Raw genomic sequence first — 19159 nt, forward strand, 5'->3', positions numbered from 1 at the left:
TAGGGGAGACAGCAGGAGGACGTGAAGGGGAGTGTCCTTACCGTCTGATCAGTGAGTGGGGGCAGAACAATCATCCTTTCCATTGTGTTCATTACCACCCGCCAGAGCTCCTTCAGTACACGCTTCAGGACTGTCTTCTCACACACGGTGGCAAAGAGTGTGAGGCTGTAGGCCCACATAACAGGTAAGACTGAGCGTTTGAGAGTCACCCCTCCCTGAGAGGCTTCTCTGATTGCCTCTGCCTTGCCTGTCCCAAAGGACAGTCCTGAGTGCTGTACTCACTTGCCATCCAGGAAGTCCATTAGAGGCCGGAGCACACTATCTGCATCCTGAGCCACTGAGGCCCTGGCGCTGGGAGATGCATTCCCTGGGCCCCGCACCTGGCCCAGGATGTCAGCCATTTGTCGAACACACTCATCAATCCGCACCTGAAAACTATACATGTGCCCGCAGTACAGCCCTCCCCTCCCCAAACACACACTGTCCTTGGAGCAACACCAGCTATTCCATCCCGCTCCAGCATACTCTGGTGCAGCTCCAGCAGGGACAGCCAACAGAAGAGAGAAGATCCATGCACCTATAGCTGGATGGATGGGTGTGGGGCAGGAGTTTTGGGATTGGCCAGGGACAACACCTGGCTCTGAGGGCTGTGTGTTTTGGGGCCACTGACCTGTTTCCAAATACCATGCTGAGCTCATCCAGAACCGTATTCAGTTTCACCTGCAGCTCCTTCAAACTATCTGCAGCTTCAGGGTCCAACTGTATCCACAGAGGGCATACTTGGCTAAGCTTCTTTTCATACCCTTTTCTTCCCTCCTGTACCCCTAATTCCTCCCTCATAGAGCCTTTACCCTGAAACCTGCTCAAATCCCTCAGCTTAAAGCAGCCCAGATCCTAAGCTAAATTCCTGGCCTTTACCTCATCAGGAGAGGGTAGAGATCTATAGCCAGGAAGCTCAGGAACAAAGGGAAAGTATAGCAACCCTACACCCTGAGACCTACCTCCTTGCCTCCCATGGCCTCAAACATTTTCTCCAGCTGGACCCTCAGTTGCTGCATGTTGTTCATCAGGATGCAGGGCTTTGGAGACAGATGGAGCTGTTGAGTCTTGGCTCCTTTCAGCACAGGACCTACCAGCCTACTGAACCTCTCTCTCTACTCCAAAAGCCACAGGGAATTTATGACACATACCAAATACAGCTCTTCCTTCCTAATCACTGAGATGTGAAACCAATTCAGATAATTCTCCTTGAATGAAGACCAGAAGCAAATGTTTCTGTTTTTAAACTGGGTGGTGGCCTCAGGTATTCATTATCCTTTATTAACTCCTTAAATGTCTTAAAGGGTTTTTTTGCTGTTGTTGTTGTTGTTAAAAAAGAAAGACTAAGTAAAGATCTAGCTTAGTATAAGATAAAGTACCAAATGGAGGCTCTGAGGAACTCCTAGTCAAGTTCTTCTTATGTGGCATAATCTCAAGCAAAGCCCTACTAGGAATCAAAAGTCAGGAGTATCATCCCCACCCTCAGCTCTGAGGATAGTCTTAAAAGCAAGGAAGATTCAAATGTCTTCCATTCTCTCCTCTAGGGTCTTAGGGCCTGACCCTTACCATTTTCTCCTTTTTGCAATAATCTGGGAAGCTCTTTGATAAGATGTCTGCATACTGCATCAGCACCTTCCCGATGGTCTGAAAAAAGAGGAGAAAGGAAAGGAGAGGGAACCCTTAGCTCTCCCCACAAGGATCTTGCCTGAGGTCATATCCCTCATCCCAGAACAATAACAACAGGAAGGTAGAGGGGAATAGCACAATAAAGGGACAAAGCCTCCTCCCAACCCCAGAACAGCACCAAGAAAACCCCCCCAGTCTGCCCCAGACACAAGCAGATGATAATGGGGTAATGCCAGAGTTCCCATGAAGGAAAAAGAGAAATTGAGCTTGGGCTTGTGACAGGGCCATGAGCCTGGTAGTGGCAAATGGAAAGAAGGGAGAGTCAGGTCACCTTAGCAAATCTCCTCATGTAGTGGGCTAGGATGTTGGGGTCTGGGCATTCCAGCTTCCGGATGATCTCAAAGCTCTGGTTGAGCTGTGTGAAGACGTCCACCACAGAGCAAGAGAAGAGCGCATGCTCTGAAGTCTGTTGGAACTAAGGAAGGCCAACAACAGGATCATCATCTTTGGCCACCACCTTTTCCCAAGTATGCAGGACTCAAAAGGACTCTGCCCAGGAGGCGTGGCTCTTTGGCCCTCAAAAGCCCTCCCTGTGAATTCCACAAGGCAAGGAACTAAAGCCCTGGAACTTCTGCTAATAGCTAATTGCTGGGAGACCTGGCTTGACCCATGGTGCAGTCCAAGCTTCCAACTTACCCCATCCTTCTTATCTCGTTCCAGGGCCCCACGCAGGAATTCCAGGGACACATCCTCATTCTCATCCAGCCACTGCAGGACAAACTGCTCAAACCACCTGCAGCCAGGCAGGAGAATTGGGAGCAAGTGATTGGCATACGCCATGTGCCTAACAGTTACCCCATACTGAGGTCTTCTGGAAAGCAGGGCATGGTTTGATGCTTTTCTCTTTCTACAACAGAGCCCAGAACTGGCAGTCTCAAGACTGGCTTAATGAACTGAACTAAAGACAACAGTTCTGCCCACCCCCTGAAACGGAGGGGCCCCCTTCCCTTCCCTCTGTAGTGCCCACATGATGACTCACACTGGGTACTCAGGCACCTGCCCCTGGAGGGCAGGCAGATCTCGCACGTATTCATTGTGGAGCCACTTCACCTTGAAGTGTAGGTTCATGTAGTCAGCACTCTTACACAGCCGGTCTTTCTCATGCTCTAGTGGTGGGGAAGGAGGCTGGGGTCAGGTCCCAGCAGTAGAAGCCATGGTTCCTTAACTTTCCCAAAGCAGCAGATCCAGTTGGGCAGCTCTATCAGATGTCTTAGAACAAGGGTGACTCCCAACCCCATCCTTACAACCATCTCCCCCTACCAGTACTCTGCTCTCCAAGAGCCTGGCCTAAATCTTCCTGTAGAGACTAAGCCGGACTCTCAGATAAGGCCTACAGTCTTATAGCTGCTCTAGCTTTTGGAAGTGTCCACTGAGGAACTGGCCTCTGGTAAAGAAGGGCAGAGGGTGCTAATGTTGACTAGTAAGGAGACTGCCCAGGACTAGAGAGGGATGGAGATTCCCTAGGACTTCACTGATCCTAGTAGCTGGGCCATTCCCTCAGATGAGCTTAGATGCAGAGATGAGTAGCTATACATGGTATGAATGGGTCAGTGACAACTACACAGAGACAGGGAAAACCAAAATGGGCCCAAGTTGCTAGAAAGAGCAGCTGGGCAGCCAGTGTGTAACAGCATGTTGAAGTAAACTAAAGGGCCCCAGAACATAGCTGAGACACTGACAAAATGAACTCTCAGAGAAGTATGTAAATAAGAATAGTCAGTTTGGAAACCATGGAAACGCAGCTATCATGCTGCAGAAAGAGCTATCATGCTGCAGAAAGTGGGATGCTTATTATGGAGTTTTAAGGTCATTTAGCTGGATCTCCAGAGCCTTCTGGAAAATTCAGGACAAATGTCTCCCACAGCTTGCCCAAAATGCCCAGAGCACTGGCACTAATTTGAATAAAAGCCATATATATAATATAATAGTAAAAGCAGGCAAATAGGGAAGAGTACTGAGCAACAGAGAAAAAAAGGTCAGGGTCTTTGTGAACTCTACTGCGCAACTTTGAGTTGCTATGGGTGATGCTCTTCATGTCAAGGCAGAAATCCAGTCTGGGGCAGTTGGCCCTTGTGAATTATTATAACACACACTCGAAGAGGATATGGGAGGCTGGGATCAGTCTCAAAAGGCTCCCAGTCCCAGGAAACTTCATCTCCTGACACAGCAGGTAGCACCACCTCCAGGACATCAGAGAGACTTCTCAGGGCTTGCCCCTTCTCTTTCTACTCACACTCTGCAGTCCTTAAAACAGTCCATGAACCCAGAAACATAAAAAGGTAACAGAAAGAGGGCTCTCTTTCCTTCTTGTTCAGTAATCCACTAGAAGTGGAGGCAGTGCTGCTCCATCACTCCAGAGCTCCCTAACTGCTTTCTTATAGAGACCAAGGTACCGTATTTATTTAATTACCACTTTCTCTGTTAGTCCGTTATCTGTACTCTGGTCCCAACCCCCAATTTCTATATTAACTTCTGTGGTACGAAAACTAACAGGATGACTGGTAAAATGCTGGTTACACTTTATTCTAACAAGTCCTGCGGAGTCATGCTCTAAAAAAGTTGCTTGAAGTTGTTGTTGGGGGGTAGAAGTATGGGGTGGTTAAACTGTCAAAAGGGACAATCAAGTATCTAAACCTTCTCCTGCCCCTGATTTCCACGGTCCTCCCGCCATTCATCTTTGATCTTTAAAGAGTTCTTTCAACCTCATGATTTCAATTATCCAGCTTGCTGATATCTCCCCCAAATCTCTCTTTAGTTCTGATAATATCTGTATAAGGCTTTAATGGAACATCTTACTTTGCCAGGGTTTAACACTAGTCCCCATCTTTTAGCATCCAAAATCTCTGGCTGAAGTTGAACAGAGTATACAAACTAATCATAGCCTCTTGTTCAATGCTGACCATAATCCTCAAGTCTTCCTTCTTCCTCTTTATTCACATCCAGTTAAATCACCAATCCTTGCTGATCTTACCTCCAAAATTTCTCTGGAATCTAACCATTTCTTTTACACAGTCACTTGCCTAGGTTTTATTACCACCATCTCTGACCCGGATTACTACAATAGTCTCCAACTTGGTCTTTCCTCCTCCAATCCAATTTTTTTTTTTTTTAATTTTAAAAGCTTTTTAAAAAACTGTTTATTTTTGAGAGAGGGACAGAGTGTGAGCAGGAGAGGGGCTGAGAGGGAGACACAGAATCCAAAGCAGGCTCCAGGCTCTGAACTGTCTGCACAGAGCCCCATGTAGGGCTCGGACCGACGAAGGGTGAGATCATGACCTGAGACGCAGCTGGATGCTCAACCGACTGAGTCCCCCAGGCACCCCTCCTCCAACCCATTTTCCATGTCACAGCCAGCATGAGTTACCTTTCTATGCTATAAACCTGATCATGTCAATTTCTTAACAAGGGATTGCTATTCAGTGGCTCCAAACTGCCTTAGGATAAATCCAAAAGCTTAAACATGGCTTACCACCTCTTTTATGACCTGGCTCTGTCCTACTTTTCTATCTTCATCTTCTATTTATCTCTTCCCCTACACTCTAGTGTGTTAGTCACACTGAACTAGTCCTTTCAGTTTCCCAAGCATGACAGATCTTTCTAGGCCCCACATCTCTGAACATACTGTATCCTCTGCCTAAAATGTTCTGCGTTTCCCTTTTCCATCACTACTACCTGCACTCCCCAGTGGCTAAGTCCTACCATCCTTCAGGTTTCAGTTTGTGTATCATGTCCTCCAGGAAGCCTTTCCAGGTCCTTTTCTCAGGTTATCTTAGAAGCCTTCCCAGGTGTGGATTACACTGTTCTCTCAGCACCCTATGCTTATTCCCTTTGTGGCTCTTAGAACTTTAAACCGTAACTGCCAATTCATATGTCTGTTGTCTAGAATGGTGTGTGAGCTTCTCAAAGGGCTGGGCCTATGCCTCATTCATCTCATTGGGGTTCCAACAATTAGCACAGTGCCTGGTACAAAGAAAATACTCAACAAGCATTTGGTTAATAGGCTGGTTATCTACTGTGAAGGGGCATGAAGAAACTTTCTGTCCTATATTTTAATTGGGGTAGTGGTTATACAGGTGTGTTTGTCAAAACTAATCAAATTTTTTATTTTATATATGTAAATTATACCTCAATAAAACTGACTTAAAAAAATTGGGTGAAGGGGCGCCTGGGTGGCTCAGATGGCTAAGCGTCCGACTCTTAATTTCAGCTCAGGCCATGATCTCAAAATTTGTGGAATCAAGCCCTGAGTCAGGATTCTCTCTCTTGAGATTCTCTCTCTCTCCTGCTCTTTCTGCCTCTCCCCAACCTGGGTGCATGTGTGCATGCTCTCTCGCTCTCACTCACTCTCTCTCAAATAAAATTTTAAAAAATGGGTAAATGGTAACATTTTCACAGTTGGAATTAACACTATCCTTTTATCATCCAGGTCTCCAAACTCCTCCCCTTCTCTTGCTCTCCACATTCTGACAGTCATGAAGTCCTTATTAGAACCTCCTTCCAGAGGCTACCAAAACCCATTCTTCCCTCTCCAATTCTCTGCTCTAACCCCAGCCCCATTCCCTCAGCCCTAAATGATTACAATATTATCTGCAGTCCCTACTTCTCCTCTCTCCTTGTTCCACCTGCCTCCATTTTCTAATGAGGTGAAATCTTATAAAAATACTACTTTGCTTACACTGCATCTCTGCTCATGGGCCTATAATGGTTTCTTACTATCCTTAACAAGATTTATTCAGTGCTGAGCAAATGCCAAGCAGTATGCTGACTATGTTAATATATTAGTTTCTTCATTAGCTCAGTAAAATAGATGGTATTATCACTCCCATTTTATGGATGAGAAAATGCGAGCTCACAAAAATTGGTCTAAGAACACACTGCTGATTAGGTGGTGAAATTGAGATTTGAAACCAGGTCAATATTCTTTCTTTTAAAGCAGTTTTTAATTCTTTTGTGTTTGTTGTAAACATTGGCAGAACTCCCCTTTAAACAGAAGTCTTACCTAGAACTCCATGTAAGATTGGTAAAAAACAGAACTGACTTAACTAGCAGCAGGTAAAAAGCCTGGAGCCCAGCACCCATCTCCCTCTGCCTCAATTTTCCCTTTTCATTTAGCTCCTAAGATACCTTTGTTTGAAAACCTCTGTCTCACCTCATACTATCCTTGTGAAACAGATTCACTTTTCATAGTTATTTATCTTTTTTTCCCTCAAAACCCACCAGAGCTGGATTCTTCAAGAACTGGGACCATACTCCCCCCCATTAGGCTTGCTGAGTGCTGCCTGGAGAAGGACAAGTGTCTTCCTCACTGGCATGAAAGGCTAAAGCCTGGTCTACCACCCCAGACTTGACCCAGTGTGGGCAAGAGGCAGCCATTGCTCTGGGGCAGAATTCCAGAATATGCATGTACAGTCTGTGGCTGTCTCAAACTTAAACACTCATCTTCAAGATTTCTTTCAACCTCAAAACTTACTGCTCCTAAACCTCAAAAGTTTAAGTCTGAGGGTTACCCACTGTCCTGCCACTCCACCAGAATAACAGATACAGACTCTGCTTTGTCCTTGCCCTCAGACTGCTACCCTTTTTTTTCTAAGTCAACTCACACAGACTGAGGATACAGACTAACATATATAAACAGGTGGGAAAGGCAGCTTAATAAGTGAAAACAGAAGGGTACAAATGGGAAGGTTGGACACAAGCAGACAGTGATATCTTTGTGGACCAAGTAGGAAATAAGCTGAATGAACAAGATGAATAATAATTTGTCCATCACACTGCTAGGAAAAGTGAGGGAAGAAGTATCTTTTTGTCTCTGTCACACCAATCCAGAATAGCTTTTAAGGAAAGCCAGGCCAGGCAGACTCCAATAAGAGAAAATAATCTTATCTGTGTATTTAAGGTTCTATGATTCTTTAAAACTGTAAAGATAAACTTCATATGACCATTCATACTGCAAGGAGTGGGCCACTTGAGAATATCCAGCATGGGAAGGTTACTCTCTGGGCTGGGGAATGTCTTAAATAGGCACTTGCTCTAAAGCTGGAAGGAGAGATCCACATCCACACAGCCATTTCCATAATTACTTTGGCTGAACCATTGCCTACCCAAGGACTCCTGAGGCCTATGCCTAAAATCCCTCTAGTTTCTCTGTACCATCCACCCAGATCTTCTAGTTGTCTGGGGAGAAGAAAGGGACAGCAAACAAGGTGCTTGGGCTATAGGGGCCTATGGCCCACTGCTTTGGGCAGACCCTTACCCTCCAGTGCATATTTCATGTCTTGGGCAAAGAGCTGCCACATCACTTCTGCGCTGACTTTTCCCACATTCAACTCCTGAGGAAACCTGGATGATGGAAGAAGCCACAGTCAGAGAACAAAGCAAGAGCTATTTGATTTGACTGATTCCAAAGCTAACATGCCTAATCTCTTGGAGGTCAGACTGAAGAGAGGAGAAGCCTAGGAAACAGGGCTGGCTCAATCTGGAGAAAAGGAACCCAGGAGCCAGTAGAAGGACAAGTGGGGGTAGAGAATCCCCTCGAGCAAGGTGGGCACAGGGGAGAGGATGCCCAGAAGGCAGGAATTTGAGACCCAGAGAAGGGCTGAGGCTAGAAGGCCCAAGCTAAAGAAGATGGAGGAGAAAGTGCAAGGAGGCGGGCATAAGAAAGCCCACTTTATTCACAGTGGACGGACACATACACACATGGTCTCTGAATCCCCCTGGGACTCCTATGGCAGCCATTCCCAGGGGCCTCTCACTCCAGGGAAGCTGGCTCAGTCTGGGCAAGGGCCCCCATTATGTTTCCACACCTGTCTCCAGAAACAGTTACTCAGACAGATACAAGGGACAGAGGGACAGACGGACGTACAGGAGGAAGAGGTGGCACTGCAAACACACAGAGATAGGAAAGAAAGAGACTGTTAGACAGATGGACAAGCCAACCACCAACCACACAGGGCCTAGTGGGTTGATACGCACTGGTTCAGAACGAGTGTGTAGGAATTCTTATCTTCCTCTATGATTGACACAATGAGCGTGATGAGTTTGGGCCAAAAATCCAGGTTCCGAATGCTGGGTCCTTGTTCCTCTGGAGGTAGCTCCTGTTTCTTGTTCCAGAGGAGACAACGAGAGTCAGAGTAGAATATGCAAAATGTCTCCAATCGTACTCTTTCTCTTCCCTCCCCACACCCCTCTTCCAAAATCAGGTACCCTTCCTCTCCTAAAGCCTGTCTTCCATAACACTGCCCATGTTCTGTCAGAGGGGTGACTGTTGGGAGATCCTTATACCCAGAGTCCATCCCAGAGAACTTCTCTCCCCAGCTCGAAGGCACTGATGTGATAAGCTTGGTCAGTCTAAAGGACATAAGGATGCCCATCCCCTTTCTTCATTCTCAGTAGCTATGAATATAGTAACTCTTTGGCCACAGTAAGTTGCCCCTCCAGCCTTACTAAGTAGATCTAATCCAATGTGACCCACTTTGGCAGTCTCCTCTGACACCTCTCCCCTACATCATCACGCATATACATTATAAGCTCTGAGAAGCTCCTTCAAGTTCTGCAGGAGCTAGTGAACAGACCTAGCAACGAAGTGGGTCTAACCTCAGTGGGTTAAGGATGTCCCTTAAACTCATGAGTGCTATTAGGAGGAAGAACTGTAACTAGGAAGCTCTTCACCTAGCAGTATAAGAAAAGGTCTTGGGAACCCAAGCATACTCAGTGGGTAGTAAGACAGTCTCTTCAATAAATGCTGTTGGGTAAGTGGATAGTCACATGCAAAAGAATGAAAATGGATCCCTATCTTATACCACTCCAAGTATTAACTCAGAATGGATTAAGGACTTAAGTATAAAACTTGAAACCATAAAACTCCCAGAAGAAAACATAGCGGAAATGCTCCTTGACAATGGTCTTGGCAATCATTTTTTGGATATGACACCAAAAGCATAAACATCAAAAGCAAGCATCAACAAGTGGAGGAGCACCTAGGTGGCTCAGTCAGTTATGCATCTGATCTTGATTTTTGGCTTAGATCATAATATCAAGGTTCATGAGATTGAGCACTGTGTCAGAGAAAAGGGACCTAAGAGCCAGTGTAAGGGCTGGCTGTCAGCACAGAGGCTGCTTGGGATTCTCTCTCTCTCTGCTCCTCCTCCACTTGCTCTCTCTCTCTCTCTCTCAAAATACATAAACTTTTAAAAATATAAATACAAATATATTTTTTAAATAATCAACAAATGGGACTACTTCAAACTGAAAAGTTTCTGTAGAGCAAAAGAAACGATCAACAAAATGAAAAGAGAACCTACAGAATGGGAGAAAATATTTGCAAACCATAGATCTGATAGGGAATTAATATCCAAAATATAAGGAATTCATATAATTCATCAAAGTAAAAAGCAATCTGATTAAAAATAGGTAAAAGGCTTGAATAGACATGTCTCCAAATAAGACATAAAAATGCCCAGCAAGTACAAGTAGTAGTATTTAATATCACTAAACATCAGGAAAATGCAAATAAAACCTACAAAGAGATGCTACCTCATACCTGTTAGAATGAGTATTATCAAAAAGATAAGAGATAACAAATGCTGGCCAAGACATGGAGAAAAGGGAATCCTGGTGTACTGTTGGCAGGAAACTGGTATAGCCTCTATGGAAAACAGTTTGGAGGTTCCCCCAAAAATTAAAAAGAAAACTACCTATGATCCAACAATCCCACTTCTAGGTATATATTCAAAGGAAAAGAAATTACGATCTCAAAGAGATCTGCACCTCTACGTTTACTGTAGCATTATTTACCATACCCAAGACATAGAAACAAACTAAGTGTTCATCAGTGGATGAATGGATAAAGAAAATGTACAGGGCGCCTGGATGGCTCAGTCAGTTAAGCGTCCAACTCTTGGTTTTGGCTCAGTTCATTTTCTCATGGTTTCATGAGTTTGAGCCCCACACTGAATCCCTGCTTGGGATTCTCTGTCTCCCTCTTTCTCTGCCCCTGCCCCCTCCCCCAGTCTGTTTCTTTCTCAAAATAAATAAATCAGTTTTTAAAAATAGTTTTAAAAATGTGGTATGTAACTATAATGGATTATTACTCCACCATAAAAAAGGAAATCCCAGGGGCTCCTGGGTGGCTCAGTCAGTTGAGCCTCTGACTTCAGCTCAGGTCATGATCTCAGAGTTCGTGAGTTCAAGCCCCATGTTGGGCTTTTTGCTAGTCAGCACCAAGCCCATTTCATATCCTCTGTCCCCTTCTCTTTCTGCCCTTCCCCAGCTTGCACTCTCTCTCTCAAAAGTAAACAAACATTAAAAATTTTAAATAAAAGAAAGTAAATCCTGTCACTTGACACAACATGATGGACCTTGAGGGCATTATGCTAAATAAATCAGAGAAAGACAAATACCGTTATTATCTCACTTATATGTAAAATCTAAAAACATCCGACCCATCAAAACAGAGTTATAATGGTGTTTGGCAGCAGATGAGGTGCAAAGGAAATGGGGAGATGTTTGTCAATGGACACAAACTTTCAGTTACAATGAGTAAGTTCTGGAGATCTAAGGTACATACAGCATGGTTGACTACAGCTAACAATACTGTACTATATACTGGAAAGATGCTATGATAGTACAGATTCAATGTTCTTACCATAACCACAGCATAAAATGATAATTATGTGAGGTGAAGGACTTACTATGTTAAACATTTCACAACATACACTTGTATCATCACATTGCACATCTTAACCTACACAATGTAATACATCAATCACATCCCTGTAATGCTGGAGGACGAAAAAGGACTTGATTGCAAAGAGGTAAAGGAATACAGTGGTGAATCTCAGGAAAGAAGAAGCAACTCTACATTCAGACCACAGACAGGACAAGTAGGGGTCACTACACAGAGGTTGAAATCGACATTTATCTCCTACTGGGACAAAAACAAAGTTGAAATCACCCAAAAGAACAGGGATAGGACTTTTATGTGGGGTGCCATATGTCATCACAGTCTCCACAGTCCTTAATAAGCCTGCATTATCAAGAAGTTACTAGAAACTAGGAGAAAACCCTCAGAATATGTGGATTCTGCCTGCTTAATATCACTTAAATTTATCTCTTCCTTTAACTCTTTCTGCCACTACCCTATCCGTATCATTCAAGGATCTCCTAAATGGTAGTTGTTAGTGATCTTTCTGTAAGGAGAATCTCTTTGTGTGACTCTTCTGCCCTTCAAAAGCCTTCAGTCAAGGCCTTCAATAAATTTCAATTCCATAGCTTGACACAAAAGACCTTCAGAATATGACCTCTCAACCCCATACCTTATCAATCCCTTCCAGCCATCACCACCATTACCACCAAGTATTTAGTGCTTATTAGGTGCCAGGCACTCTGCTAAGAACTTTACATGCATTATCTCATTTAATCCTCATAACTTCACCAGGTAGAAATTATCACCTTCATTTTACAGAAGAGGAGACTGAAAGCAATGAGGTTTCAAGACTTGCCCAAGGTCATGTGGCTATAAATAGAAGAACCAAGATCTTATCATAAATAGCTGAACTCCAAAGCTTGACATTGTAACTACCCTAATTAAATTGCTTATATTTCTTCAAATTAACACACTCACTCACAATTCTGTGTCTCTAAACATTCTATTTCCTCTGTGTGGTATCCCTCTCTTCCCCAACCCCTTTCATTGGCCAACACCTACTCATTCCTCGAAATTCAGGTTCAGTTTTACCTTTTCTGAAAAATTTTCCCTGATAGCCCTGGTCTGACGAGATGACTCTCTTCTGGGTTCCCAGAATACACTCTATGAACTTTGGTATAGATGTAATAGGCAACTACAACCACAATGAAATGCAGTAATAATAAAATTTAAAAATCCAGTATTTCTAGTAATTTGCATCCTCCCCCACATTCACCAATGAGCCTGCCAAAAACAGAGGTGTGTCTTAATCAACTTTAAATCGTTACATGTTCAGTTTGTTAAGGGAATAGATGGATGAATGAACCAGACTGAAGGTGAATAGAAGGAAATAAAGATACCAATGGTTTACTTCAAAGTAAATAATGAATAATGATAAAATAATAGTGGAAAATAGTAAAAAGCAGCAAAATTCAAAGGCTAAATAAAGTGCCTGAATGGTTTATAAGCCCTTTTTCAAAGTCCAGGTTCATCTCATGTTAGGGAATAGAGACTAAATACTCAGATAGACCCCTGCATAGTTGAAAAAGCAAAGCTGAGAACAGGGTCTTCCCCAACCAAAATGAATCCATAGATGGATGACAGAGAGTAGCAAGCTGAACAAAGTCCTCAGGAAAACCTCCAATGAACTTCAGAATCAACAGCAGGTTTTAAAAACCTTAAACGGAGGAAGCCTTAAAGATAAGGTTGGCACAAAAAATACATTTAGGAATAGGAGGAGGCAGTGTGAACAAGATTTTCATTTTTACTGAGGTGCTCCTAGGAAGCATTACAAATTGGATGTATTCACCAATGGGTAAATGTCCAAGAGATTTAGGCTGTCCTCCCACCATCTGCTGTCCAAATCCTACTGCCTTTTAAGGTCTATGTCAAATGCCCCTATTTTATGTAGCTTTTCCTAGTACCTGATCAAGAGTGACTTCTTCTTTCCTGGAATCCTGCAATTTTATTCCTTTTCAAGGCACTTCTAACAGATTGCTTTGATTAGAATTATATATATGCTTATGAACTGAGAACTAATTGAAGGAGCACTATGCTTTCCTCAGACCTGGCTCATTCAATACATATTTGTTGGACTAAAGGGAATCTGTTTTGCAAATGTGTGTTCTGCAGAGTTATTAAAGACAGAAACTGTAACTGACTAACTAGACCCAAAAGGAAGCCCTGGCTTTGAAATAAGGAAAAAAAGATACTTTTGAAAGGATCTAGAAAAATGTACACAGTCACCAGGTACTAGGTTAGGATGTCAGTATAAAACAAGTAGAATTGCTCAGCCTCACAGAAGGATAGAGTCAACCCTGACAGTTAGCTGATGAATATATCTCAGAAAACCATGTAGTGCAGGGAGAAGTGGTCAGAGGTAAAAGTTAAACTTCCATGAGCCAGTAGTTCATAGAGGTAGCTATGGATCTCAGAAGAAGGCAGCCTGGAACAAATTAAGCTTGGAAGAGCAAAAAACATTCTCAGATGGACAGAGAATTCACCTACTCAACCCCTAAAATTGCTCAAAATTTGGTCACTTACTTTAGCACCAACCCAAAACTTATTGTTGCCACTTGTATTCAACTTAGTTATGTCGCATCTCATCCAATGGTCCCTATCAATCCACAAATGTCTCACATGGTCTAGAAGGTCCTCACTCTACACTTTACTCAACCTCAAGAACATCAATGACTTTGTCCTGAGCAACTTTCCATCATAACCACAGTATACAAAAGCTAAGGATCCAAGAATCACTGACAACTGGTCCCACCTGATCCTGAACCTCTTACCAGCTGATACTGGCGACTGTACAAATCATGGCAGTTGTTGAAGATATACTCATACGTGGAGTTCAAACAGGCCTTCACACAATCCTTTACCACCTGGCTGGCTCTTGGAGGACTCTGCAGTTCTTGCACCTGCCAATTAATAAAAAAATATGGGTCCATGGTCCTGTGTGGGATCTCCTCCTAGAACTCCCCTCAAACTATTCCAGATCCCATCACCCCTCAATGTGTCCCTGAACCTTGCTCAAGGATGAAATTGCTAGAATAGCTGATTGGGAGAAATGCCATCCCATCCCTGTTGATTCATGGTCTTTTCAGTTGTAACCCAGGGAACAGTGTATATTTGTCACCTCTAAGCCTACAAGCCCACAGCGTATGTGGTCTTAGAGGTGACAAATACTATAGCTTCAGACTATGCGCAATGATTCTTATTCTCCATGGTCCTGTGGCCAGGTCCCCAGGCCATCACCACCCCACCCAGTTCATCTCTTACCTTCATTCTGAAGAAAGTAATGCTGGTCAGCAAATCCACTGTTGACTTTAAATCCTGAAGCCGCTCAGGGCTTCCAGCAGGGAAATTATTCTGTTGCAAACCAAGCAAATTTAAGAAAGGAACAGAGAAATATGAAAGCCTTCTCTGCCAAAAGCAATGAAATCAAAAGCTTCCTTAACTGCTATCACTGGGATTTCCCCCATTTGAGCTGAACAAAAAAGCTGTAAAACTACAGGTCTCTTTTCTGCTGACACAAACAGGCCCTTGCCAAAAGCAGGGGTTAATAATCCCCACCCTGGAAAGCATCACTTCCTACACCAACCCTACTTCCTATGTAATGTGTGGGCAAATGCACAAGTGAACACATGGACACATACATACACACACATACACATTTATATACACGCATTTTTCTTAGGTAAAGATTCTTACACCCTAAGAGTAAGTACTTCAAAAGTTATAATCTAACTGTATATTCTGGAATATAAGTGGAGCCACACTACAGACCAGACTGAGATTGAAGATGCCTAAGGGACCCCAGCTAGTCCACATTCTAGAGCCAGAGGATGGCAGAGTTCTGAGCAGAACTGCTTTTGGAGTGAGTTCCTTAAGACCTTCCCACCACGCCTCACTTCATTCCCCTTGGCATGAGTTTTAGGAGGAAGCTGCCAAGGAGAGCTGAAGGGAGATGTTGAGCCACTCTCCATTTTAAGGATTGCTTTTTTAAACTTCAAATGGCTACTTATATGCCAAATATAAGATATACAGTCAACTCTCCATTATTCATGCAAATGGAGGACACTGAAATTTCAAGATAATTAAAACTCCACTTCTTTTTGACTTTGAGGTTATTTTTATACTTACTTTTTAACGTGGGTATATTGCCTGTTCTGGAAATTTACGACACTTTAAAGCAAGTAATGAAGCCATTCTAAGAAGATCTAACTTAGGAACAACTGGGAAACTGCCCATTTTCCTGTCCTGTCCTGTCCCAGGTTTCCACCCTCCTAATATATATATTTCCTCCCTCCATCCTAGGAATGGATATGACCCCTGCTACTTGCCCAACCCAAGCTACTTGCCCAACCCAAGCTACTTTCTCTCTCCCCTTAGCCAGATTCTCAGACCTCCCTTGAAAAATAAGGAGAGTATGGAAAAATACAAAAAAGAAATGTGAGTATCTAATTGTTAAAGGGGCATTTCTGGAAGAGATTATCCTCAAGAGACTCCCTAATGAGACTGTCATCAGTGAGTTGGATGGAGTGACATCAGTGGGGTTGGAAAGAATCTATAAAAAATTAGCCACATCTGCTGCTATTTACACACTGCATGGTCCTTGGAGTTTGAAGAACCACAGACATCAGTGGCATTGGCCATGTACATAAGTGTGATGACACAGACCAATTTTCCTTGCCTTCAAACTTTATAGCCAAGATTGGACTACAGTCTCTCTAGAAAGAGCTTGATATTATAGGTTATCCCACCTCACAGTCATTTCTTCACTCACCCTGTAGGCAGAGAGGTCAATTCTCAGCGAGTTGTGCAGCTGGTCCAGTAGTTTTACAAATCTCTCTTTCTAAGGGTAGGATACAAATAACAGGGAAGAGACAAATAATCTGAGTTCCTTAGACTGTAGCAGAAACAGAACCATCTCTGGCAGAGGAGGATATGCTGGTTTGGGGACATGTCCTATCTCATCCCTGCCCAGGAGAAGAACAACCAATGTAAGGGAAAAGTAGGATATATGGCTTCTGTTCCATCTCTTAGTGGCTCTGTCTCAAACTAGGAAATCTTCTCACATTAGCACAGGGACAGGAAGTGCCTGGGAGAGGAAACAGCTCTTTCTATATAAGAGTCAGTAGGAGATGATCCATGCATCTCCATTCCTTTGAGACTCTAATTCTTCTTAGTCAAATAAAAGGAAACTCAAAACACATTCTCTAATTTGTTCCTGAGTCTATGGTCTCCTAACTTAGCTTGGGGCAGCTCAAAACAGTTAAGTAGCCACAGCCTAGCAGTAATAAGAGGGAGGGATAGTCATTCATTTGGAAGGTGATCAAACAGATCTGAGAGGACTTCTCTTTACAACACATTCTACATATTTTTTCTTAGTTTATACTTTTTTTAAATGTTAAAATAAATAACACACACCATTTTAATAGTTGATTTTTATAGAAAAAGTTTAATTAAATGTGGAATCACATGTCTATAGGCTATTGGTATAGCACTTCTAGAATTCATATATANCTGAGGAAACTTCTAGAATTCATATATTGATTATATTATAGATCATTAGGTCTTAAGTCAATATATAATGAGATGAGATAATGGAACACATATTTGAGTGGCTTAATCACTGCTGTTAATTCATCCATACAAAAATTCTATTAAAATAAGAAAAGGAAGTTACTATAAAAAAACAGGACTCAGAGACCCAGTAGATTTGGGAGTATCAAAAATGTCATTCCTTAAAAGGTAATCTTGGGGGACGGGGGAGATGGACATGGAGGAAGGCACATGTGGGGATGAGCACTGGGTGTTATATGGAAACCAACTTGACAATAAACTATTTGTAAAAAAAATAATAATAATAAAATAAAATAATTAAAAAATAAATAAAAAAAGGTAATCTTTGTGGTAGGTCAAATATACTTCATTCAGTTTATATTGAACTTATGTCAAGTGATATTCTGAATATTCAACTTCTCAAGTAACTTAAAACCAGGAAAGGGCTCATCCTGGATAGGGTAAACAGTCCAACACTAGAAAAGGGATAGGCTCTGGAATATCCTGGTATCATCACCTAGATATCAGTCTCATGAATTTGAATGGCAGGAGTCAGAGAGAAACTGAGTAATGTTAGGAAGGGTCCACTTGTGGACCTGCAGGACTAAGGAACATGGTGACTCAATCAAGTTCTTGGTCTAGAGAGGTTCTGTGTGGCACTCCCCAAACCATAATGGTGATATTCCTCGTTCTCTCATTTATCATGTCTGAGGAGAGTCCATTAGTAAGTCTACCTATCCATAATGAAATAAGGACAGCCCATTAGCATAGTCTATATACCCATAAGGAAACAAGTTCATCTAACTGGCAGCTCTCTGAATTTTAGGCTTATCAATCAACTCTATGGTACCTACTATGAAAAATTAAACTTTGCTGATAACAAATGAGAAGGTATGTTTTTACATCACACTCACCCCAAAGTTGGAAGCTGCAAAACGATCAGATGCAGAGACATTGGTAGAGGCAGTTGTGTGGGCATAGTAGGCATTGATGTTGGCCAGTAAGGTGCTCATCACTGCTGGCACACCAGGACACATGTACTTGGATGACAAACATGCAAAGTGCCTGAAAAACAGCAAGGCTGGCCTCAAAGACTCTTCAGGGATTGCAGCAAAAAACAAGTAATTAAAAGAGCTTACTGGTGTGTATGAAGCTTCCAATCATTTTGGCATGCCACGATCCTTATAATTTATTCATTCAAATATACATTCAGTGAATGCCTACCATGTGTCAGGCACTGTGCTATATGCTAGAACCCAAAAATGGGATAGCCTAGCAGAGAAAGCAACAGTTAGAAAGTCAATAAGCTAAGGCATGTTCTGTAAAACCACTGTAGAAACACACAAGATTACCTAAATCAGAATGGTTGGGGGCTAGAAGGGATTAGAATAAGGCTTTTCAAAGAAAACATGGTTGAACCAAATCTTAAAGCACTAGCAGGAAATATTCCAATGGAGAAGTGTTCAGACAAAGGGAAATTCCATTGCAAAGACAAATATATTCATAGGAGATTGATTCATTTGGGAAACCCCACTTATGGCTCCCGTTCAGGTATTTGATATAGGAATACCAAGAAATAAGAGAAGCATAAAGTAGTTAACAGAACAGTTTATCCTCAATACTATAGTAAATTTTAAAATGAAGGCACAGTATGATCAGATTAATCTTTCAGAATGGCTCTTTTGATGATAAATTGGAAGAAGACTTGGAGAGAGAAAAGACTAGGACAGAAAGAGCAGTTGGAGAGTTACTATAATCATTCAGAAAAGAAGCACTGAAGCACTAAATGGAACAGAGAAATGGTTAAGCGTACAGACTCTAGAGAAAGAATAGGGTTGAATCTCAGCTCCACCACTTACTCAGTGACTTTGGATAAATTACTTAAACTTCTCTATCCCTCAGTTCTTACCTGTAGAATGGGAAAGATAATGGTACCCCCTAATAAATAAGTTAAAATTCATAAAGTGCTTAGAACAGTGCCTGGAACATAAAGAAATGTATGAGGGAGCTGTTGTCGTCGTCGTTGTTGTTATTATTATTATTGTTATTGTTACTATTGCACTATAGCAATAGTGATAGATTAAAAACATTTTTAGGAGATAGAATCCAGAGGTTTTAGAGTCTGGATGTTGGAAGTCAAAGGGCAGTAGTAATTAAGGAAAAAAAAAAAGTTTAGGCTGACTC

At 42.5% G+C, this 19159-nt stretch overlaps 1 protein-coding gene across 4 annotated transcripts in view; it reads right to left on the bottom strand.

The window, feature by feature from the left end:
* The window catches only part of UNC13B (unc-13 homolog B), a 215387-nt gene that overhangs the window by 6033 nt on the left and 190195 nt on the right, over positions 1-19159 (bottom strand). For all 4 annotated transcript variants that reach the window (XM_077756252.1, XM_077756251.1, XM_077756250.1 and 1 more), the window contains 14 exons: positions 17890-18040; positions 16197-16265; positions 14690-14779; positions 14200-14328; positions 8698-8825; positions 7979-8064; positions 2705-2831; positions 2362-2458; positions 1997-2140; positions 1606-1683; positions 1002-1079; positions 671-759; positions 283-435; positions 42-165 (listed from right to left, as the gene is read on the bottom strand). In XM_077756252.1, the coding sequence (XP_077612378.1) occupies positions 42-165; positions 283-435; positions 671-759; positions 1002-1079; positions 1606-1683; positions 1997-2140; positions 2362-2458; positions 2705-2831; positions 7979-8064; positions 8698-8825; positions 14200-14328; positions 14690-14779; positions 16197-16265; positions 17890-18040 (1543 nt within the window). The remainder of the gene's footprint in view (positions 1-41; positions 166-282; positions 436-670; positions 760-1001; positions 1080-1605; positions 1684-1996; positions 2141-2361; positions 2459-2704; positions 2832-7978; positions 8065-8697; positions 8826-14199; positions 14329-14689; positions 14780-16196; positions 16266-17889; positions 18041-19159) is intronic.

Source organism: Crocuta crocuta, unplaced genomic scaffold (genome assembly GCF_008692635.1).
Source record: "Crocuta crocuta isolate KB4526 unplaced genomic scaffold, BGI_CrCroc_1.0 scaffold431, whole genome shotgun sequence".
NCBI lineage: Eukaryota > Metazoa > Chordata > Mammalia > Carnivora > Hyaenidae > Crocuta > Crocuta crocuta.